Source organism: Egretta garzetta, unplaced genomic scaffold (genome assembly GCF_000687185.1).
Source record: "Egretta garzetta isolate BGI_Z169 unplaced genomic scaffold, ASM68718v1 scaffold46, whole genome shotgun sequence".
In the NCBI taxonomy this organism is placed as follows: Eukaryota; Metazoa; Chordata; class Aves; order Pelecaniformes; family Ardeidae; genus Egretta; species Egretta garzetta.
Genome location: NW_009260268.1, coordinates 8923284 through 8943820, shown reverse-complemented (window position 1 = coordinate 8943820; position 20537 = coordinate 8923284). Strand labels below are relative to the sequence as shown.

Here is a 20537-nt window from a genome sequence, read left to right as displayed (position 1 = left end):
TAACCCACCTCGGGCCGGCAAAATTATGAAATGTAACTAATTTTTTACCCATCCCAGCACCCCTTTCCTCATCTTAATTGAATGGAGCCGCAGCAGCTTGCAGATCTAGGGACTAGCACGGATGCTGGTGCTGAATTTGGCGTAGCAGTTGGGAAGGGTAGTTTTTAAGAGACATGTGTGTTGGGGGGGGGGGATTTGCAACAGAAATAATAAGTTTCTCTGTCGTCGCCTGATTAATTAAAAATTAAGTAGGTGCTGTGTGTTGGCAAACAGTCCTAAGCAATGATCTGGAGCAATCCTAAACCGTAATCGTTATTTTAAAAATTTTTTTTCCCTTTCCCAGAAAATTCGAAATACCTAAGCATTGCCTTTGTAAATCCTCATAGAGCCCTCAGCGTTGCAGAGCGTTCACTGCTTAATAAATGTTTGTAAAGGGATTTTCATTCCCGCTGAATGTCAGTGGGAGCAGCCAGAGCTCAGGGAGTCAGGTCACCGGCTCCTTTCCTTTGGCAAAGAAAGAAGGAGCAGAATTACTTCAGCAGCACTGCTGTGTTGATGTAGTGCACAGGATGACATTCCCTGCTGATATAGTTGTTCAGGTGAAGCGTGCTTCTGGAGTTTATGATTATTTTGAGCATGAAACTCGAGAAACAGAGGAGAAAAACATGCAGCAGTCTCCGCAGGAGCAATAGAAAAGGTTCTCTCGGGACTTTTTAATGCCCTATAATGGACCTCGGGGCGGGGGGTTGGGTTTCATTTTCGTAATTTGTTTTCAGTCTGGTATATCAATATATTTCTTTCAGTTCTATGTGCTATTTATAGAGCATCTCTTTGAACCAGTGCATTTTTATTTACTGTTTTCCTTCTCGCATTGTGTTTTTGTAATGGATTGCATGCTGAGATATTTCAGCGGTGCTGCTGTTGTTTAACTTGCGGAGACGTGCATCTTGGGCGAATTAGATACAGCGTAGGTAACTGTGGCTGTGCATTTTAATATCGCCTCCGGCAAGGAGATCGTCAAAGGCATAAAACATTTTCAGATATACATACAACGCTAAACTGAACTAGGTGAGAAGAAAATATACAGGTAACTTCATCATTTTCTGCATTTTCTAAGGTAAAACAATCATTAATCCGTAACTGAAGTTATAAAGCCAATTCAGAGTTGGAGATCGGCCCTGCATCAAGGAACAGATGACAAACACTTCCCATGCAAATTGTCAGAGGTGCAGGTGTTCTGCCATCCATTCTGGATGGGTAAATCAGAACATGGGGCAGCACAAACAGCATAAGCCTCTGTTCCGAAAAAAGTTACGTGCAAATTCCTGCCTTTAGTTATTATTAATAGGCTACCTGAGATCAGTAAAATGATTTACAGTGCATAAAGTTAAGCAGATATCCCTGTCTTTGCAGTACCAGGATCTCTGTAGGCATATTTATAGGTAATCATAGATGCAGAATAATCCTGTGTGGGAGAAAGCCAGGGCTTGAGGGCTGCACAGCTCTTTAATTTGTAAAGATTTAAAAGATTGAAAAAATACTTTTAGATGCTTATGAAGTCATTTTTAAAATAGTTTTAAAATGAAAAATGAGCTCCTTTTGTTTAAAAGTACTTAACAGTAAAGACACCGGTTCTTCAAAAGTTGTGTATGAACCTTCATAAATGGAGATAGAAATATCAACTGAACTACTGGGAGAAAAAAGTCTAACTACTGAAAAATAAAACAAATATTTGTGTCATAGCCAGGCCTTATATAATTGACTAAAACTCACATGACACTGAGTCCTGCCTGTTTGGTTTTTTTCCCTCAGAAAAGTTAAGACATGACACAGTTGGGCCAAAGGCACTGTATATTTTGGTTTGTGTTTTGCTGTTGAAAAATATTCCATCTTGAAGAAAAATTTACAATCAGATCTACATGTAATCATTTCAGAAAATATTAATTACTTGTGGACCAGAGTTCTTCTAAGAAAATATTTCTGTTCATGCTCCAGACACTGATTTTTGTAGTTATCAACTCTTGTTCCCCATGATACAATAATTTCCTGGAAAATATTGATTTTAAGAAAAAAAAATACATCTATAAAGGTCACGGTATTAAAATATCTTCCAAATGGTGAACTTTAGAGGTGTTTCTATGAAATTTCAGCTCCCTCAGGGAGCTTTTTGTTTCCATGCTGAATAGGAAAAATTGCTTTGTGTAAATGCCCTCCTTTGCCTTAAAATAGAGGGCTTAGAAATGCCAGGTTATGTAAAAGGTATCACTCATGCTGTAAAGCATTTTAAATGAAACAATTTTTCAGTGAAACTCTGGTGATTTATGGAAGCGAAGTATCTTTTCTAGGGATTTTGACTACAGGCATGCTGAGCCTTCACACTGCTCAGTCTGCTGCAGCTACGACTGGAAGCACCTGTGTCTGTGGCAGCACCGGACGCTGCAGGGAGGGTTACACCTCGACCTTTCAGTAGCAACATAATGCAATTTTTCTGTGTCTAAGTCTAACTCTGAATCCTGGCAGGATTACTCTTGTATCTTCAGATGCTTTTGTCAGCCATGCGAGCACTCAATTACTATTAGATAGTACTCAAGATAACCTTTTGTCTTTCAGCACTAACCTCAAAAGACATATAAGACACCTTTTTTTTTTCCAAGAAAACAAATATATACACATGACTTTCTATGATGAGCAATGAGAAAAAAGAAAAAAAAAGCTAATCAGGCAGATTTTTGAGTTTGTGGGATAATAAAAATGTGATGTTGTCTTCGCTCTCATTCTGACGGTCATCTGCTGAGGATAACTTAATACCTAATACTGTCTGCCACAAGACCTGCTCTTCTTTTAAAACTGTATTTGGACAGTATACTGAACACTGAATACATTTGTATACTGAAAACAAATGCGACTATTTTTAGATAGAAAATTGTATGTTCATTTATAACAAACGTGCAATAATCAAGAGTAGGTTATAAAACGTATAAAGAGAATACACTTGGTACTTCTGTAATTACTGTAACTGTGCAATATTTTATATTTCATCTTGGGATCAAAGGTAACCATTGACAGCCTTAATTTGGGATCTTATTTGATAGCTTTCCGTCACTAAGATATTAAGTTTCAGCAGAAGTTGTATTTTCAAGTAATTGAATGTCTTACTTAAGCCAGTTTGTAAATTGTTTTAATTGGGGAGGCTTGGTATTTAGCACCAAGTACAATGTACATACCGACAGTGATGAGCATTATGGGCAGGGAAAAAAGAATTATACTGCATAAATTAAAACTAATCCGCCTGGAAATAGTACTCTAAATGCAAACCCAGAGTGTGAGGAAACAGAAGGAATTTAAAAAGCTGTAATTCCAGAATTGTAGGATAACATTAAGAAATCAAATATTCTTATGAATACAGTTTGGCATGAAGAATGCAGACATATGGAGAGGATACAGAGAATGACAACAGGACTTGTAAAAGACCACCTGGACTGATTTGTCAGGGAGGATGGAAAGTACTAAATATTTAGTGCCTGGTTAACTGCTGGTAAATAAGGGAGAGAAGGCAAGATAACTGTTGACATGTATGTGAGAGATGCAGTGACTAAGGAGGGAAAATAGCTCCATTCAAAGCTTATGAGTGGCCTGACATGGCCAGGGGCTTTGAGATACTGGTGCAGGGCTCTCAGGGAACAAACAAGCCTGCTGAAACTCAGGAGGAAATTAGTTTAATACCTGTACTAATTTAGCTGTAGAAACAACCCCTGCGTTAAAGAGTAATAAACATCGTGGAGCAGCCTTTCAGCCTTTCATTTTTGTTTTTCTACAGCAGGTCACTGAAATCTTGCTTCTAACTTGAAAAATTGAAGTTTTGCGCTTGGTAGACATGCAGAGTCACAAGGCTAGATGTCGGGGCATCATCTCCCTCCTCCGAAGCTGCACCAATTGCATCAGTGTGTTTCCTGGCAGCTGCTTAACTAACTTAGTTTTTTAAGACCCCATTGATGGAGGCTCCATGACCTACCCAGTTCAGAATGGTTTCCAATGCTTTTCTGTCCTCCTTTGTGTTTTTAAAATGCCTCACCTGTATCTTCCTTGCTGTAGTTTAAGCCCACTATTTTTTGTCTACCCTTCATTTTGGAAAACAGATTACACCCTCCCACTTTGCAACAGCCCTTCTTGTATGAGAAGATGGTCCTCTCTTGTCCTGAGAGGACAAGATCCATCCAGGAAGCTAACATCTTTCCCAGAGGTTTACTTGATTTCTGGTCTCTTAGAGATTTGCAATGATCTCTGATCACTATTCTTCCTTCTGTAATATTTCCAGTGAGTCTTTGTAGTTCTTGCTTGAAAATAGACATAATACTCCGACTGATGTATCAGCAGTGCCAAATGTAGTAGAAGGACAATTTTATGTAACTTGCAAGTAAGTGCCCTATTTCTGTGTGCTGGTATTTGGTTTTTTTGCAACAGTATGTTGCGAAAAACACCATAACACCATAGCATATATGGTGTTAGATCTGTGAAATGTTATAGAAGCCAGACCCAGTTCTGGAGAACTGCTGCCACTCCTCCCATCCTGCCTCCCTTGGCCTTTGTGCAGTTGGTTATTCTTATCTAAATGAAATGCTTTGCTTTTGTCTTTTTCTATCTGTCAAAACACTTCATTTCTAATACCATCATCCAGTGTGTTTGACCTCTCGTCAGTTTGGTCCATCTGCAGACATAAAGCTACTCTCTGATCCATCATGCAAAGAAATCATCCAGAACAGACTCCCGAACAAATTTCTGTCATCCTTCCAGTGAATTCTTGATAACCACACTCTAAATATTCTCTTCCAAATGGTACCAGCTTGTACTGCAATTTCATCTAAACCAACTGTCCCTAACTTGTTTATGAGAATATCAAGAGACTGGGGACCGTAACTGTGGCCCACAGTTTCTCAAAACTAATTTCTGGTGGCCCTGAGACCGGCTAATCTGAGGTTGATGCTATCAGTTCCCCAAGTACTGTTTATTAGACTAGTTGTTTTGAAAACCCTGAACCTATTTAAAACCCCCCAACCTATTCTTTCTTTCCCATTCCATCCTATTTTCTTTTCTTTTTGTCACTGATATATTTGCTGCCTGGTAGCAAGAAGAAGAAGAAGAAAAAAAACCCTAAACACTTTGGTCTTCTCAGCACCGCTTATTACAGGACTTTTCTTCCTGCTTAGTTGACCAAATTTTTCCTGGTCCTCTCTTTTTTTTTTTTGTACAGGGTTGGAAGACACCCATCAATGCACATCTAGCAGCAGGGATTTTTGACTGTGTGGGACCCCAATAGGAAGGGACCCTCTTTGCTGGGAGCTGATTTATGAGTTTTGACACAGTAGTAAAGATGAACAGACACTTAAAGGGACTGTGCAACTTCTGCATGAGTTTGCTCCTCTCAGTGGTTTTTAATGGCAAAATGTCCGTGTTTGTGCATTGTCATCTTAGCAGAATGTTACCTCTCTACAGAATGGAGTTTATGTACTTAGTGAAATAAATGGGTTTACAGTGCAACGTTTCAGCTACGTAGACTATGACCCTAAATGCAAAACAGCAAGGGGAATATTAAATTATTAACTGATCCAAGAATAGAATATACAATGAAAAGTATTAGGTTTTTTCTGGACTGGAAAATAAAGCTAACAAAATGAACATGATGGTGAATGGTTGTCATTTTGAGTAACTAGAGCTTGCACTGTAACCTTATTTAGTCCAAGACCTTGAAAGAACAGCCTCAGTGCTTTCAATCTTTCATTAGGGCAGGGTTCCCTATTTTTTAGTAAAAAAAATACAAGGATAGTGACTTTATTTCAATTAACAAAATTACTTTAAAATACCGGGTTTGCAGTGCGCGTTTCAAATAACAGTGATTCTTGTCAAACATGCCTCAGCTCTTAGTTTTTCATTTTGGAATTTCCCAAATTCTACTGAAGGGACTTCAGCTTGGTAAGGTTTTAGATATGCTGCACAGATAAATATGTTCTGATTTCAGGCTGTGCATTTTCATGGGATTATAACAGTTCATGCGTGGGTGAAATTAATTACCAGAGTTGTTAGCCTTATGTAAGCAAATCATCTCATCTTGCTAAACTTTCATTGCTGCTAGTTTAACTATTCATGGCAGGATTCCCATTATTTTGTTTCATTATCCTTTATTTACTAATAAAGCTGTTTTAGGTAATGATTCATATCTGGAAACAATTTAGTATGTCATCATGCTCCTATTTGTTGCCTTCATTAATGAAATGAGAAAGCACTGTCAATAAGGATGGAGGTTGTTACTTTGATTTATAAATTCAATCCCACAGGTAAGCAAAGTTCTGATAAAGAAAGCTTAGGTCTGTTTTTGAGAAGGGCTGAAATGATGTTTTGCAGTCAGAGGTTAATTGGATTTTTGTATTTGCTTGGAAAAAAAAGGACTATGGTCTATGGGTGACCATGAGGGCTGTATGCTTAGATTTCCATGGCTACTTATATTTGAGTGAAAGGACTGGTAAATCTCAAGGAAGCTGGAGGTAACCTGAAAGCATTGCTCACTGTATAGATAGTTCTCCCTGTTCTGTGGATGAAGGGAGAGAGTGCAGATTGGACTACCTCACCATTTACCTTGCTGTCAGTATCAGCTACAGCTGCACGTGTTATTGCTGGAGGGCAGGGTATTGCAGGACATAGACCTGGCCCGAGTGGTTTATAGTGTTCGATTTAAGGCTAGTGATTCATTAGGTTATTGCATCCATAGCTGGAGTTGCATGCGTAGCCAAGATTTACGTTGCTGTAGTAACATAGAGACAACTGTGCTGAATTTCCTAGATCTTTGAAGTAGGAGTTCTCCTAATCCAAAATGGGATTGATGATTCCCATCAGTGCATGAAGAGTGTAACTAAGAGGCGCCCTCATTAATAGACTGAAATCTTGCATATCTGGCTCTCAAAGTGAGTTGTGTAAAAGTTCCCGCTGCTCATCAAAGGGTTAGAGGAAATAGGCAGTTGCAAGAGAGATGACAAAAGGAAAGCCTGCAGTTCAAATTAATCAAGAGCAATTGATTTGAAGACAAATAGGAGCAATGCAGGATTTGACGACTACCATGAAAATCACAGGGTGCTTCTAAGAGGCCATTGATAAAATGTGCGGAGCGTGTTCCGGGTATTGTGACTGGCCTGGAAATAGAGGCAAGGAGGAACTGAACACGAGCCAGGTCAAGACTTCACAGTATTATACATCAAAGTCAAATAGTGATGGTGACATAGCACATGCTAAGGTAGACAGAGGAAGATGTGAAAATCCTAGGTGGATGAGAGGAATAACTTGAGGCAGATAAGGAGGGCTGCAAGGGATTGAGAAGAATTGCGGGAAGGTGTGGAAACATTTGGATAGGCTGTGGTAGAGGAAGAGTTTTTGGACTGAGCACTACCTCCTGCGCTTCAATGTTAGGGCACCCCTTGCATCTGGGAGCCAGCAACTGTTTTGTCCATTTGAAGATAAAGTATTTAATACAGTTAGCCAAAATTGCAAATCAGACACTTTCAAAACCAACCAAACAAAAAGTCTGGGGAAAAAAACAACCCAAACAAAAATAATCCTGACTTTTTTAAATGTTGGGAATCCGGATTATTTATTTTTGGTTGTTGTCATTTCAAGGTCACATGTTTAAATGTATTTATTACTTTGGCAGTGATAGAAAATGTCCAAGTGACATGACTTTCCTTAAAGCAGTATCCTTGAAAAGTTAATTATCTAAAAGGTATCCAAATGTTAATGGAAAAGGAAGACATTAGATTACCTTTGGAATCAGGGAACTTTTAGTGAGATCATAGAATCATAGAATTGTTTAGGTCGGAAAAGACCTTTAAGATCATCAAGTCCAACCGTTAACCTAACACTGCCATCCCACCACTAAACCATGTCCCTAAGCTACTGAACAGCCAGAGCAACCTCAAAAGCACTTCTGGGAACTCTACTTCTGGGTCCCCATGAAAAGGGAAAGGTGAGCTGGGACAGCTACTAGAGAGCAATGTTACAGAACTTGTTCTGCATCACCTCACCACATCGTGCCCTGGGAAGCAATGACACCATTTAGAAAAGCAAAATCTGAACTGTCTCCTACTCAACTCATGCCTAAGATGGGGCTCAAGGAGTGATCTTGGGCAAAGGCTTCATACAGTTGTTCTGATGTGTAGGTATCAAAATATATGGTATGTTTGCACAATTCCTTTTACTTCCTGGAAAGCTGTAATATTTTAGTTCATTTTTTATTTTTTTGAAACATAGAAGGAAAGCAGCAAGTAGGGAAGAGTCAATGGACTATAACCTATTTACTTTCAAACAGTTTTGTTCATATACCACAGTTACATGTGATGGACTGGTGATCCATTTCCCTGCAGGTTCAATAGAAATCACACTACAACTTTTGTCCAGTTTTCTCACTTCATAGATCAGCTGCAACAAGGGCCCACTGTGCTCTAACGATGAACCTCGATGACCAGGAAACATTGAAAGGGAGGAGAATCCCACCCTTTGTTACCCAAACTGCTTGTTTGCAGGAGTCTCACATTTCTTAAGCTGCATCCATGTTTTAGGGACTCATCAAGGCTTGCTGCAGAGTGGCCGAACAGCTGGGTGCCAATTTACCGCGCTCTCCCTATTCTGCACCAAGTCTCTGTGTGAACCCTTTGACAGGAGCATAAGCTACCGCACAAGAAATGAGCATGGGGAAAGTGTGTCTGTAATTATCACCTTCTGCTCTTCTCCTCCTCTTTGCTGGCTTCTCGGGCAGCTTCCAGGTGATTTAAATGAGAACTGGAGCAGATGCCGAAGCAGTGGGCTTTCTGGACATCTTGGATTTTCATTACCTCCTTTGCAAAAGAGACTTTGCAATTATCCTGGAAGTTACAATCCAGAAGTTGGATGAACTGAACATTTTTTACGATTTATGTGCAACAGAGATGCTGTCTGATACTTTCAAGGCAAAAAAAAGTTGTAATGGTTGGGTTTGTTTATAAAGAGAAATAGAGGTATTGAGTTTGGCTTGTAAAGTTACATAGTTCTAAGTTCCTGATGTTTTCAGTGATGTTAGACTTGTGTGAGACTGGTACAGCTGCAGGCCAGGTCGGACTGCACAGGTTTCTTGCCTTTTGTAAACATTGAAATGAAGAGGTTTATTGCCAGGACATTTCCCTGCCATGCTGCAGAATAAAACTTGACAGTGTGATGGATCTTGACTGGAAAGTCAAATTGGCAAGTCTAATTTCATCGTGTGACTTAATTATCTACAAAATATAAACAATCAGCAGGGATGGAAATTGTAATGAAACGGTAAATGAAATAATTTGTGTTTTAGTGGGCTGTTATTCTAAGATTATAACCAAATTATTATCTTGACAATGTTTATTAAGCATATCTAAAACCAATAACCTCTAATGTGGTGTTGTAATGCATGAGTCTTTAGCACGTCCCGTATAGCAGAAGACTCACTGTCAGTCCCTGTGAATGAGAAAGTTGAAGGAAAAACTTAATGATATTGGGATTCAGTATGAAACTAAGCCAATTTTCAGCCTACATTGGAATTCAATAAAGACATTTTAGGAAAAGTGTAATGTAACATTGTTTCAGTGGGAAAATTCTTACCATCTTCTAAGTCAAGTCCAAGTTGGCTTTTGTGTTTATTTAAAATATTGAAATTAAACTTCAGTTCAGACAGCTACTTCTATAGCTGGCATAAACTGGAATTTCTGTAGCATTTGGAATTCAGTACAAATGATTGAAAACATTCTCCTTTTTTTTAAGAACTGCAAAGATTGAACAAAAAGCTTCAAGTGGAAAGATAAAAACACTTAGAAACACTGAACCACATAGTAACCAAACATGAAATATAAACTAGAGCAAGGAGCATATCAGATGGCAAAAGAAAATAAATGATTGCTAGTCTTTGGAATTTCTACTTATAAATAGAGGATTTTTAGGCATTTGAAGAACAAAATAGAGTATGTTTTGAAGCAGAGAAGAAAGATAGTTGCAGACATGGAACACCCAATTTGTTTTATTTAAGGGTCAAATAAGAAAAAAAGAATGGGCTTTTGACTCTAAGGAATAATTGTTTGAAATTACCCCAACTAACCCATCCTATTTGACAACATAACTTGAAATGGCATTCTGAGAAAAGTTCTGATTGAGTAACTTCTGGCACATGTAATATCATTTCAAGTCTGTGTTTCAATACTGTCTACTTCTGTTCCTCAGTCTGTTAGAGTTTTCCAGTCTTCAAGATGACACTGAAATTGTGCCTACTATGAATTTACAATACTGTTACTGAATTTTATAGCTTTTTTTTTTCAGCTACTAAAAGGTGAATTAATACATAATAAAAGAAAATTGTGGATAATACCAGAAAAAAAAAGACAGTAAGGATTGTGAAAACATTGAACTTCAATGTTTTGAAGAGATATATTCATAGATACTGCAGTCAGAATAGACTGTGACAATTGTGACAATTTGGCCTGACTTCTTACATAGCAGAGTACCTAAACCCAGTGAAATGGATCAAGTCTTGCATTCTATTCTTGTAAGCACTCACACACACTTAAACTGAAGTACGTTTTTTTTTTTCAGTCACTGGGATTAACTCCCATTTGCTAAAATGAAAAGATTGTGCTTCTAGGACAGGTGCTTTGAAGAGCTCACATAATTTGTTATTATACGCAATATTTTATTTTAAATCTTTTCTCATAATAACTTATTTCAACAGTAAAAGTGACAGAAACCTTTTTTATTACAATTTCAAAACTTACATTATTTGGAAATCAAAGAACGCAAAAGAACTTGTGTGTTTAAAGTCTTTGCTTCTGACATTTTCAAATGCAGCCGAAGGCGTCACTTCTATAATTGCATCTTGATAATATATTGCTTAGTTTCTTGGAAGAAGTTTGGAAACAGTCTTTAATCTCTGCTGAGTACTTGGACAATTAAATAAGTTCTGATTTAATAATGGGAAGGAATATTTCCTGAATAAACAGGCAGTTTGAGTTATTTTGCAGAATGCCTTAACACTTTGAATTGTAATTGGCCTCCATCAGATATTAAAGTCTGACCTGGTTGGTGCTTGGTTGAGAGGAAATCTTAAGGAAGATGTAAGATTCTGTACAAATGGATTCAGTGTCTGCATCCACTTGGTGTTTTACATGAGCTTAGGAGTAATATTAAAAGTCTAAGAAGACAGCAGTTTTCAAATGCATCATTAAACTGAAATACTTTGGTAAGAAATGAAGATAGCAGAGCGGGAGCAGGGAAATCACGGTTTTGTTGCTGAAAAATTTCAACCAACTCATCACTTCTAGAGGATAGATAAACCACAAATAATTTATGTATGATTTAGGAGCTTTGGTTTCAGGGTCCAGGCTATATTTCAAATAACATGCTAATAGTTTGCCTACCTGTCCACCTTAGCAACAACTGGAAAGTCAATTCTTCTGCTCTGCACCAGAGAAGCTCTTACTGCGTTGGTGAACTTATTTCAGAATGTGCATATTTTTGGGTAGCCACATGCAGTTATATAGTTCTCCTCAGGCAAGGTGATACATTCAAATTTTTCTTGACCTCTGTGAAATAAAATCAGATCCTTTGAGTAAAGGCCATTTTATAAATATGACGGCTGTTAGAGGGGGTAATGATTTTATGAATGTAAACTTAATAAGATCCTGAATTATGCATGTCTACAAAATGTGAAGTCTACACTACAACAGTTTGAGTTTTATTGTATCTTTATTCATTATGTTTTCAGGATGGAACATGAGGCTACCCAGCTAGAAAAGCAGCACGTGCATAGCGTGTATGAAAATACAGCTGCCTACTTTAATGATCTACAGAGCAAAGCATGGCCTCGTGTTCGAAACTTTCTGCTGGAGCAAAAGCCCGGCAGTCTCGTTGCTGACATAGGTAAGCCATTCCTTGGAGTGGTGTGAAAGATTGTAGACTGTATTAGTTTATATGTTAATCATATGCACCCTTCAGAGGAATTGTTTTTGAAACTAATTTAAATTTGTTTTAAAGATTGTTTTTAAATTGTTTTAAAAATCATATTAGATGCTGTCTACCACTTGGTTTATTTTCTTGACAATCTTATCAGTTAACAACTAAATATGATTTTTGCCTTATTTTGATTGAGCGAAGCCTTAATCTGCCCATTTCCCCACAGACTTAGTGGTCTGTCATTCCCCTGGAGCCCTTTTCAAAAAATGGTGTTAATGGCTCAAATATTTCACATTTCATCTTCTTTAGATCTCTTGGCTTGAGTACTGCTTGTCTGCAATTTAGTGCTTTTTGTTTGTTCTAAAAGTCTTCCTATCAAGGCTTTAACATAAGAGAAATCTGATGCGATCACTGTTAAAAAAAAAAAAAAAGTTATGATCTGAAAATCTCCCTATGATCATTCATATAGACACCAAAAACTCATTTTCCTGCTTGGCCTTGTCTTCCCTGCACGTTCAGTTTGTATCTTGATTTTCTGTGGCACCTCCAGACTTTTTAGGGGTTTCCAGATCCTGGTGTGTTTGCTTTGTGTTTGTGTTGTGACTTCAGTGCTATACATCACATCACTGCAAACAAGATGCTCCTTTGCACAACTGCATTTTCCTCACTGTTTAGATTAATAAAATGCTCTTACGCAGCAAAGTGTAATAAATGTACACAATAAATTATGCATCTGCCTTATCCTATCGGAGGAAACCATTCTTTGAAGACGTTGTAGGCCATAATCAAAAGACAGTATATGATTCTCCTGCTGCTCTTGAGCAGTACCCCAGAAATACTTGATTGCTGTTAGTTTGAATATGTATCTTCTTTTATATGGCTGCACCATTTTCACTAATAATTTCAGGAAACATCTTATGGCATATGCTTATTTAACAGACAGCTTAACATGACATTTCTCAGCTAAAATTTTTTGTTGCCTCAATAGAATTCATTTGAAGCTTAGCTGAAGTTCTTTGAGGCTTTATCAGCAGGTATCGCAGTGGTTGCTGAAAGCTTAAGGTCACCCCGTGTTACAGTTTCAGCTGAAATAATTTAAATGCATGTGATACATCTGGAGAGGAGGTAGATGCTTACAGTTCCAATAAAAATATTCCAATAAAAAACCTCCTTTTATGAGGTTTATTAAGATCTACAGGAATCTGTCTATTGTGTTTATTTTTGGAATGTATTTTGGGAGGAGGGCTGCCTAATGGCACCAAAATTTTCAAAATTAGATATTCAACTGAAAATTTCCTTTTCTGTTTAATACCACCTTTTATTAAAATATTTTTGTTTGCTAGCTTTACATGAAGCATGGTAAGATACAATTTTGTCTTGATTGCCTTATTATTGTTCTTTCATCAAAATAAAAGACAACAGCATCGCCATTGCTAACAGCTTCATGAAGGAATCCACCTCCTAATGACTCATTTTAAAGTGAATCTCCTGCAAGTGTAGATTTTTAGAGTACTGAAAGTGTTGTCACTATTTAGCTTCATTCCAGAGAGGACCCTATGCTTCCAAAAACTGTGATTAAAAAGCCCCCCACCAAAAGCCATGTATTAAGCAACTGAAGCTTCTAAATTAATGTATGTTTGACTAAATGTGTTCCTTCTGCAAACACAGTAACCAATAAGACATTACACTCATTTCAAAACTTATGCTTTCTAACTAACAGTCAGAGCTTCATGTTTCATTTTATTGCATATATTGAACTGCATTAACAGTATTAATCTTTTCCATTTCTCTCAAGTGTTACTTCAAAGAATCATGCTCGCTTTTTGCTTTAGAAATCTGCTCTTTTTTCCCCACTGAAGTGTTGTGTTGCTCTCCAGCAGTTCCTGTGCTGTCTCTCTAGATAATGGTGCACATTAACATCGACGAGAGCAGCAGCGCTGCAAGAAGCAGTGATGTTTCTAAAGATAACTCCAGGCCTTTCAGTTGAATTACCAATACCGAGATGGTTCTCTTTGCCAAGCTGCTACCCCGTTGCTTGGCTGTCAACTTTCAGAAATTATTCTTCACTACTGACCCATAACTGGTGTGAATGTTTCCTAATCTAATTTTCAAAAGTGCCTGTTATGCATACAGTATTGAAGAACACCCTGAAAGATTTCAATTTAGTACAGCACAGTCCTTGAGAAGGCATACTTTTAGGTGGAAGACATTCTGGAACAGTTCATTACGTTTACATGTGTTACAATGCATTGGCACAAAGACAGAATGAGGACATGCCTGCGACATGGCAGGAATTTTTATGATTCACGGTTATTTCCAAGTCTGTATCTGAAGTTAAAATTGTCTTCTCTGACTTATGTCCATGACAGCTGTGGTTTAGGACTTCTTGGAGAGAAATGGGATGTGCTGGAGAGGGACTGCATGGGGTTTAGCAAAGACTGGGAAAGTACTTGGAAGAGAGATCTATTGCAGGTCATTGAAGAGACAAAATACGCTGGCTTCAGGAGAACCCCTGAACAGAAAGCAGTTGGAAGCTGGAAGGGTATTGAGGAACAGGAATGTAATGCTTACCCTGTTCTTACTCTTTCCTGGGCACCCATTTATGCTCATTGTTGGAAACGGGATACCAGGCTCTATAAAGGCTCAGTATGAAGCAGCGAGGTTGTTTTTTTGCTCTAAGATACGCAGTAGTGGCTGCAGAGGACCCCTCCTTCCTCCTCCCACCTCCACTTACCCTTCATTCCCAAAGAAATGCACATAACCTGGTATTACACAGGGCCGTGTAATGAGTATTTTTGTGGTGATGTTACACTCCTAACAGGGTGAACGTGTAATTTCAAACAGTCCAAATGAACCCTGCAGCAATTAGGCTTGTAGGAGCAAGCTCTCATTTTGTTTTCCAGGAAACCTTAGAATTAGGAAAGCCTCCTCATTATGTTCACTGCTTTGGGAGGGATAGCAAGTGTTTGGAACATACAACTTCTGATCTAGTATTCTTTTCTTTAGGTTGTGGAACTGGAAAGTATCTCAGTGTCAACAGTCAGGTGTATAATCTCGGCTGTGATTACTGTGGACCATTGGTAGAGATTGCAAGGAAGAAAGATGATGAAGTTCTGGTATGTGACAACCTTAACCTTCCCTTTAGGGACCAGTGTTTCAATGCAGTCATTTCCATTGGAGGTAAGACAACATACATGCATTCTGGCCCACAGCAAATGCAAATTTTTGGGGATCCTTTTCTTTCCATGTGTCTTCATTTCAGTTAAATTTGTTTTGAAGAAATTCCCTTAGAATCACAGCAGATATTACTGAAATGAATGTAGTAAACATGAAAAAAATATTGTTTCCATTGCACAGAGGCGCTGTTGACCAGGGAAGTATGTGGATCATTTGTTTGTTTATATGTGGTCTTGTTCACCCTCTGGAGAAAAGATTTCCTTCCAGCATGCATTTTAAACAAGTAAGACCCAATATAAACATGGATGCTCGCAGTTTAAACAGATTAGGTGGTCAAGATAAACTCTTGGTTCCTCCTTAGGATCTGTTTTGACCAGCAAATGCATTGAAATGAGAACTTGCTTTCTCTATAGCAGAACTTGAATCATGTTCACTATTATGTGTTATGAATACAAATTTCTCTTACAGTAGTCATGAAATAAGAATTTAAGAGCCATACAAGTGCCTGTTGTCTAAAATGAGTGAAGCATCTCAGCATCTTAACTCCTCTGACCTCTCTTTTTGAAAATATTACTCATAATTTGAGAAGTACAAACTGGAAAAGGGTAGATGAGGAATACTTAGAGTACCCAGTTACAGTCTACATTTTTAGCTCTACTCTTGCTTGAACTTCTTTCAGGCTGTTTCACTGTATCAGCAAAAATATAAAGCATGACCATTTTTATTCATAGCAATCAACAAACTACTTGAACTATGATAGAAATGTATTTTAAAACGTACTTTTCACACATGCAGGGTTGGACTAGGTGACCTCTAGGGGTCCCTTCCAACCCAAAACATTCTATGATTTTATGGTTCTAAAAGAAGGGGTGAATAATATGCAAGCACTACGTATAATAGCTTGCTTTCATGTTGGCTAGTTAACCAGTGAGCCCTATCCACATTTCAGGTCTTGTAGCATAATTTCAGTGCTATCAAATCAGCTGCCTTTGAAGGACAGTGTACCTAATGTTTAAACCAATTATAGGCCTGACAAGATTAAAAGTTCATGCGGTATTTCTGTACATTTAAGAATAATGGATTTTAAGGCCTCTTGAATAGAGACATGTTATGCCTGTGTCCATCTAATTCTAAATAAAGTGGTTTTCATCCCATTCCAGAGAATAGCAAGTATTTATGAGCATAGTCAAATATTCTTCTTGGCTTTGCTAGTATAATCCTGTTTATAGGATTTACAGTTCTGCAGAACCACTGGAGTGATTATATAATTTTAACCATGAAGAATGTTTAACTCATTAAACGAATTGCTTAGGCAGAGCTTGCACAGATGCCGTTGGTTGATTGGCACTTCTTTCTGGTGAGCTAAGCTCACGTGCTCCTACTGTCTCTGTCAGTTTTGATATTATTTTGCAGGAGCTTCTGTGGTGACATATGGCCTAACTCCAGTATGAGAGAAACTATCAGTTCCTTTCTCTCCATCTTGTTAAAGAAATTGAAATAGTGTTTTATATTTTTTTGCAAAGTTTGAGAAAATATTGATAAGAGTTAGGAGTACTTGGAAATAAACACTGACCAAACAGACCAGGGAACTCTTCTCAGGGTTTTCTACCGTGTGTTCTCAGCTGCTTGTGAGGGCCTAGCTAATATCAACTGCCAAGAATGTTTTTCTTGGCTTGTAGTAACAAAGCTACATTTTTCCCCCTTGATAATTTAATCATTGTTTTGAATAAAGACGGGGCTAGTTGGACACATTTTTCATAACAGCAGTGTTGAAATAACGCTATTTCTGCAAGTAGAACTGGCACATATAATCTAATTTTTCTGAAGGTATGGAGATATCTTCAGCTAAGAACATACACTATTATCGTAAGTTGTTATATGGGTAGATTGAATGTTTTTGCATATAAGTGGCTGGCTCCAAGTCCACTTGAAACAAATCACAGAATCAGTCGTCTTTAAGTCATTGGTTTGAATGAAATCTAGTACTGATGATATATGACAACATGGCAAACATGACCAATCTCAGTACAAGTTAATGTTTTTGAGAGTTTAGAAAGAAAATAGGTGACTCGGCTGTTCTCTGGCTGCTAAAATTGGTTCCTTCAGGTGCATAGGAAGATAGAAACAGTGTGGAAATCTTGAAACGTAGCTTCATTTCACATTGCAGTGAAATTTGAAAACGTGGAAATTACCCTGGAAAGAAAATTCAGATATAGTGATCAATAGTTTTATTTTGAATTTGACTTTTTATTTTTTAACAGCATAACACAATGTAACAAAAAATCATCATTCTCAACCATGCAATGTAGACTGAGATACTTCTCATTTTTTTTTCTCCAAAGCAATCTATAGAAGCAATACCTTTCTACAAAATCAAAGCAATGAAAAATATTTCGGTCTAAATTTTCTCAGAAGCTCTTTTAAAAGTGCAAAGATACAGAGTATCTTTTTACAGATACAGCTGGATTTGTTACATGGTGAAAAGATTTTCTGTTTTCAGTAGATAAGTCTGAAAACGGTCCCAAATACTAAAGCAAAACTTAGTATTACCTACCCCACCTAAAGGCCAGGCATTTAAGTGGAAGCTAGTCATGCTACAATCTGTTATGGGTGATGTAGAGAAACAGAAGCCTCCAGCTTACATGCCTGGCTTTTCTTGAATCCCTGTTTTGAGGTGAGATGAATTTCCTTCTTTGGGTGTTTCCTATTTTTATCCATTGAACATAAATGTAAAAGACATCATTCTGAGCTAAACTTGCACTGTGGTACCAATAAATTCAGCACTGTTGCTGACTTGCCATGAGTGATATTTGGGATATGGCAACTAAAATGACTAAACCCGTAAAACAGGTTGAAGACAAAAATGCTGTGTCCTTACTAATATTCAATACATAATGTCTTTGCTTTTTTTCAGTGATCCATCATTTTTCAACCAAACAAAGAAGAATCAAAGCAATAAAGGAAATGGCAAGGGTATTGGTACCCGGAGGCCAGATGATGATTTATGTTTGGGCTATGGAACAAAAAAATCGTCGCTTTGAGAAACAAGACGTATTTGTTCCTTGGAACAAGGCCTTGTGCTCACGGCATTTTTCAGAACCAAATCAATCTGGAGATAAGGGTGAGTTTGTGCATGCTGTAAAAAGCCAAGACATACACCCTGCACAGCTAGTCATCTCTGATTGCAGCTACCAAACCAGTCTGCAGCCAGAAACTGATTCAAAACATTCCCAAAATACGGACCATTGCTTAGCCAGAGCTTGCTGCATGAAAATTTCTGAGGAAGAAAACAGATTTTACAGTGCTCTAGGAAGATCTTTCCGCTCATGGTTTTTCTCCAGATCCCTTGATGAATCAGCCCTTAGAAAGCAAACCGACAAAATGAAGCCTCTGAAGAATGAAGGAGAATGGGCAAACACCACTGTACCCATTCAGCATTCGCGACACTGCAGTTTGGACTTAGGTCACCATGGGGCACTCTTAAAAGAACAAAGTTTAGATGATGATGATGTGTTTGTGGAAAGCCTCCCTCTCAAAAAACCAGCGTGGTCACCAGCCACAGATGCGCTGAAGGATTTAAGTTTAAATGGGGGACACCAAAGTGTAGCTCAGAGCAAGAGGGAAGAAGCTTCGTTTACAAATGGTCCAGTGGAAGACAGGGACTACAGCTGCAGTTGTAACAAAGATGGTGCTGGTAAGTCCAATGCCAGCAAGTTTTTCAAAAGAACTTCAACAAATGACTCCACTGACTCTGCATTGGATTCAGCAGTGTCTGTTGGGGACCAAACTGATGCCATGTTGGATACAAAAGCCTTCATGCGTTATTATCATGTTTTTCGGGAAGGGGAACTGTGCTCCCTGATAGAAGAGAACGTGCCTGAGCTTCAGATAGTTTCTTCCTGCTATGACCATGGGAACTGGTGCATTATTGCAGAGAAAAGAGGAACGTAGCGGTAAAGAGAACATCGCAGAATTCAAAAAGACTGAGGATTTTAAGCTGCTCCTTGTGCTCCTGTGATTGTGCAGTGTGACATGAAATTTGAATCTCATGTGGTTGCGTGCCATTCATTTCTGAGTTATTATCTCTCTACTCATTTAGCTATCTAATGCAAGGTCTGTATATAGGAATGTAAGTGGTAAACAATATTTATGTTTTGTTAAACTTTTATGAAGTTAAAACTGGAGTTTTATATTGCTTTTAGCAAATAATTCTGTTTTTAAATATAGTTTTCTATTGAAAAATAAAACCTTTTTATAAGACAAGGATCAGGGCATCTTTTATGAGAAATATCCTCGCAGTAGGAAGTTTAGGCTTTGTTCTTCAAATGCTGAAAATGTGTGACATTACTCCCTGCTCTTGAAGCCCTATAAATAGAGACACGGCACATTTAAAAACGTACTTGACTGTATGCTGCTGGAATGCATGCTGCAGAACTGGGAACAAGCATGGTCCCAGTGCTACTTAGTTTGGAGTAGAATTGTTAATGGGTAAAAGCTATGTACAAAATGAGCTCTGCCTCTTCTGTGATTTGAGGTTTGTGTTTGGGAGAGAATGGCATAAGAAATTTTTGACAGTATTTTTGACTTTTGTTTTAAAAAGAGGTTAGTTTGTGTCTCAGGTGCAGGCTAAGTTTTATATGTTAGCTCTCACAAATAGTTTACCTTCATTTCCTTTGCTGTAGTTTTTCATTGGTTATGTGTATATAGAAGTCAGAGGGATTCGTGAGAGTATCGGTATTATGTAAAGGTTACAAAATATCAAGTATTTGAGATACATGTATCTTTTTGATAAGCCTGGGAAGCGAAGATAAAATTAATAAAATTCCAGTGCATATTTGATCAGTTGTCATATTTGCTCTCCTCATTCACTGACATGAGAATATATATAAAATGATGTGTTAAATAATGTAGATAGGAAGAGGAAGCAAGTCCAGTTTGTATATAAAATACAAATATCTGTCTTCTGCAGTTCAAATGAATATTTTGAGACCTAAATGATAATGGATTGCTTAAACAACTTTGCCATTCCCTGTAAGACATAAATTTTGCTGAACACAGTACTTCATCATCGTCCCGGTTGTAGCAGTTGCCCTCGTTTAGTTCTTTACACCCAAATGATCTCACCCCTTTCAGTGGGAGACTTACGATGTGAAGTTACATGTGCTGTGGATAAAACCCACCCAGCTTCTGGAGATCAGGAGCAAAATTGTGATTGTTACCACCTGAAGCAGGGCTGGACTGGGCTAATTGGCTTCTTAGCACAAAGTTACTCCGTTTTCAGTCTGTGTTTACAGTCAGTGGTTTTAGTGTAGGGCACATCTTCAGCTGGTGTGATTTCATGGCCTTTAATGGAGCTGCACAGATTCACCCCAGAGATC

The 20537-nt window shown here is 38.0% G+C and overlaps 1 protein-coding gene across 1 annotated transcript; it reads left to right on the top strand.

The window, feature by feature from the left end:
• Window positions 1-11795: 11795 nt before the first annotated feature.
• TRMT9B (tRNA methyltransferase 9B (putative)) lies at window positions 11796-19110 on the top strand. Its single transcript, XM_009642437.1, has 3 exons — window positions 11796-11949; window positions 14989-15162; window positions 18074-19110. The coding sequence occupies exons 1-3, from the start codon at window positions 11796-11798 to the stop codon at window positions 19108-19110; spliced, it is 1365 nt and encodes a 454-aa protein (XP_009640732.1).
• The last annotated feature ends 1427 nt before the right edge of the window (window positions 19111-20537 follow it).

What these genes read in the sequence shown, in the direction of transcription:
- TRMT9B (XM_009642437.1), top strand. Translation starts at nt 11,796, where the DNA reads ATGGAACATGAGGCTACCCAGCTAGAAAAGCAGCACGTGCATAGCGTG. An exon ending in CAGTCTCGTTGCTGACATAG is followed by an intron (nt 11,950 to 14,988) that starts GTAAGCCATTCC and finishes TCTTTTCTTTAG; the next exon opens with GTTGTGGAACTGGAAAGTAT. An exon ending in TGCAGTCATTTCCATTGGAG is followed by an intron (nt 15,163 to 18,073) that starts GTAAGACAACAT and finishes GCTTTTTTTCAG; the next exon opens with TGATCCATCATTTTTCAACC.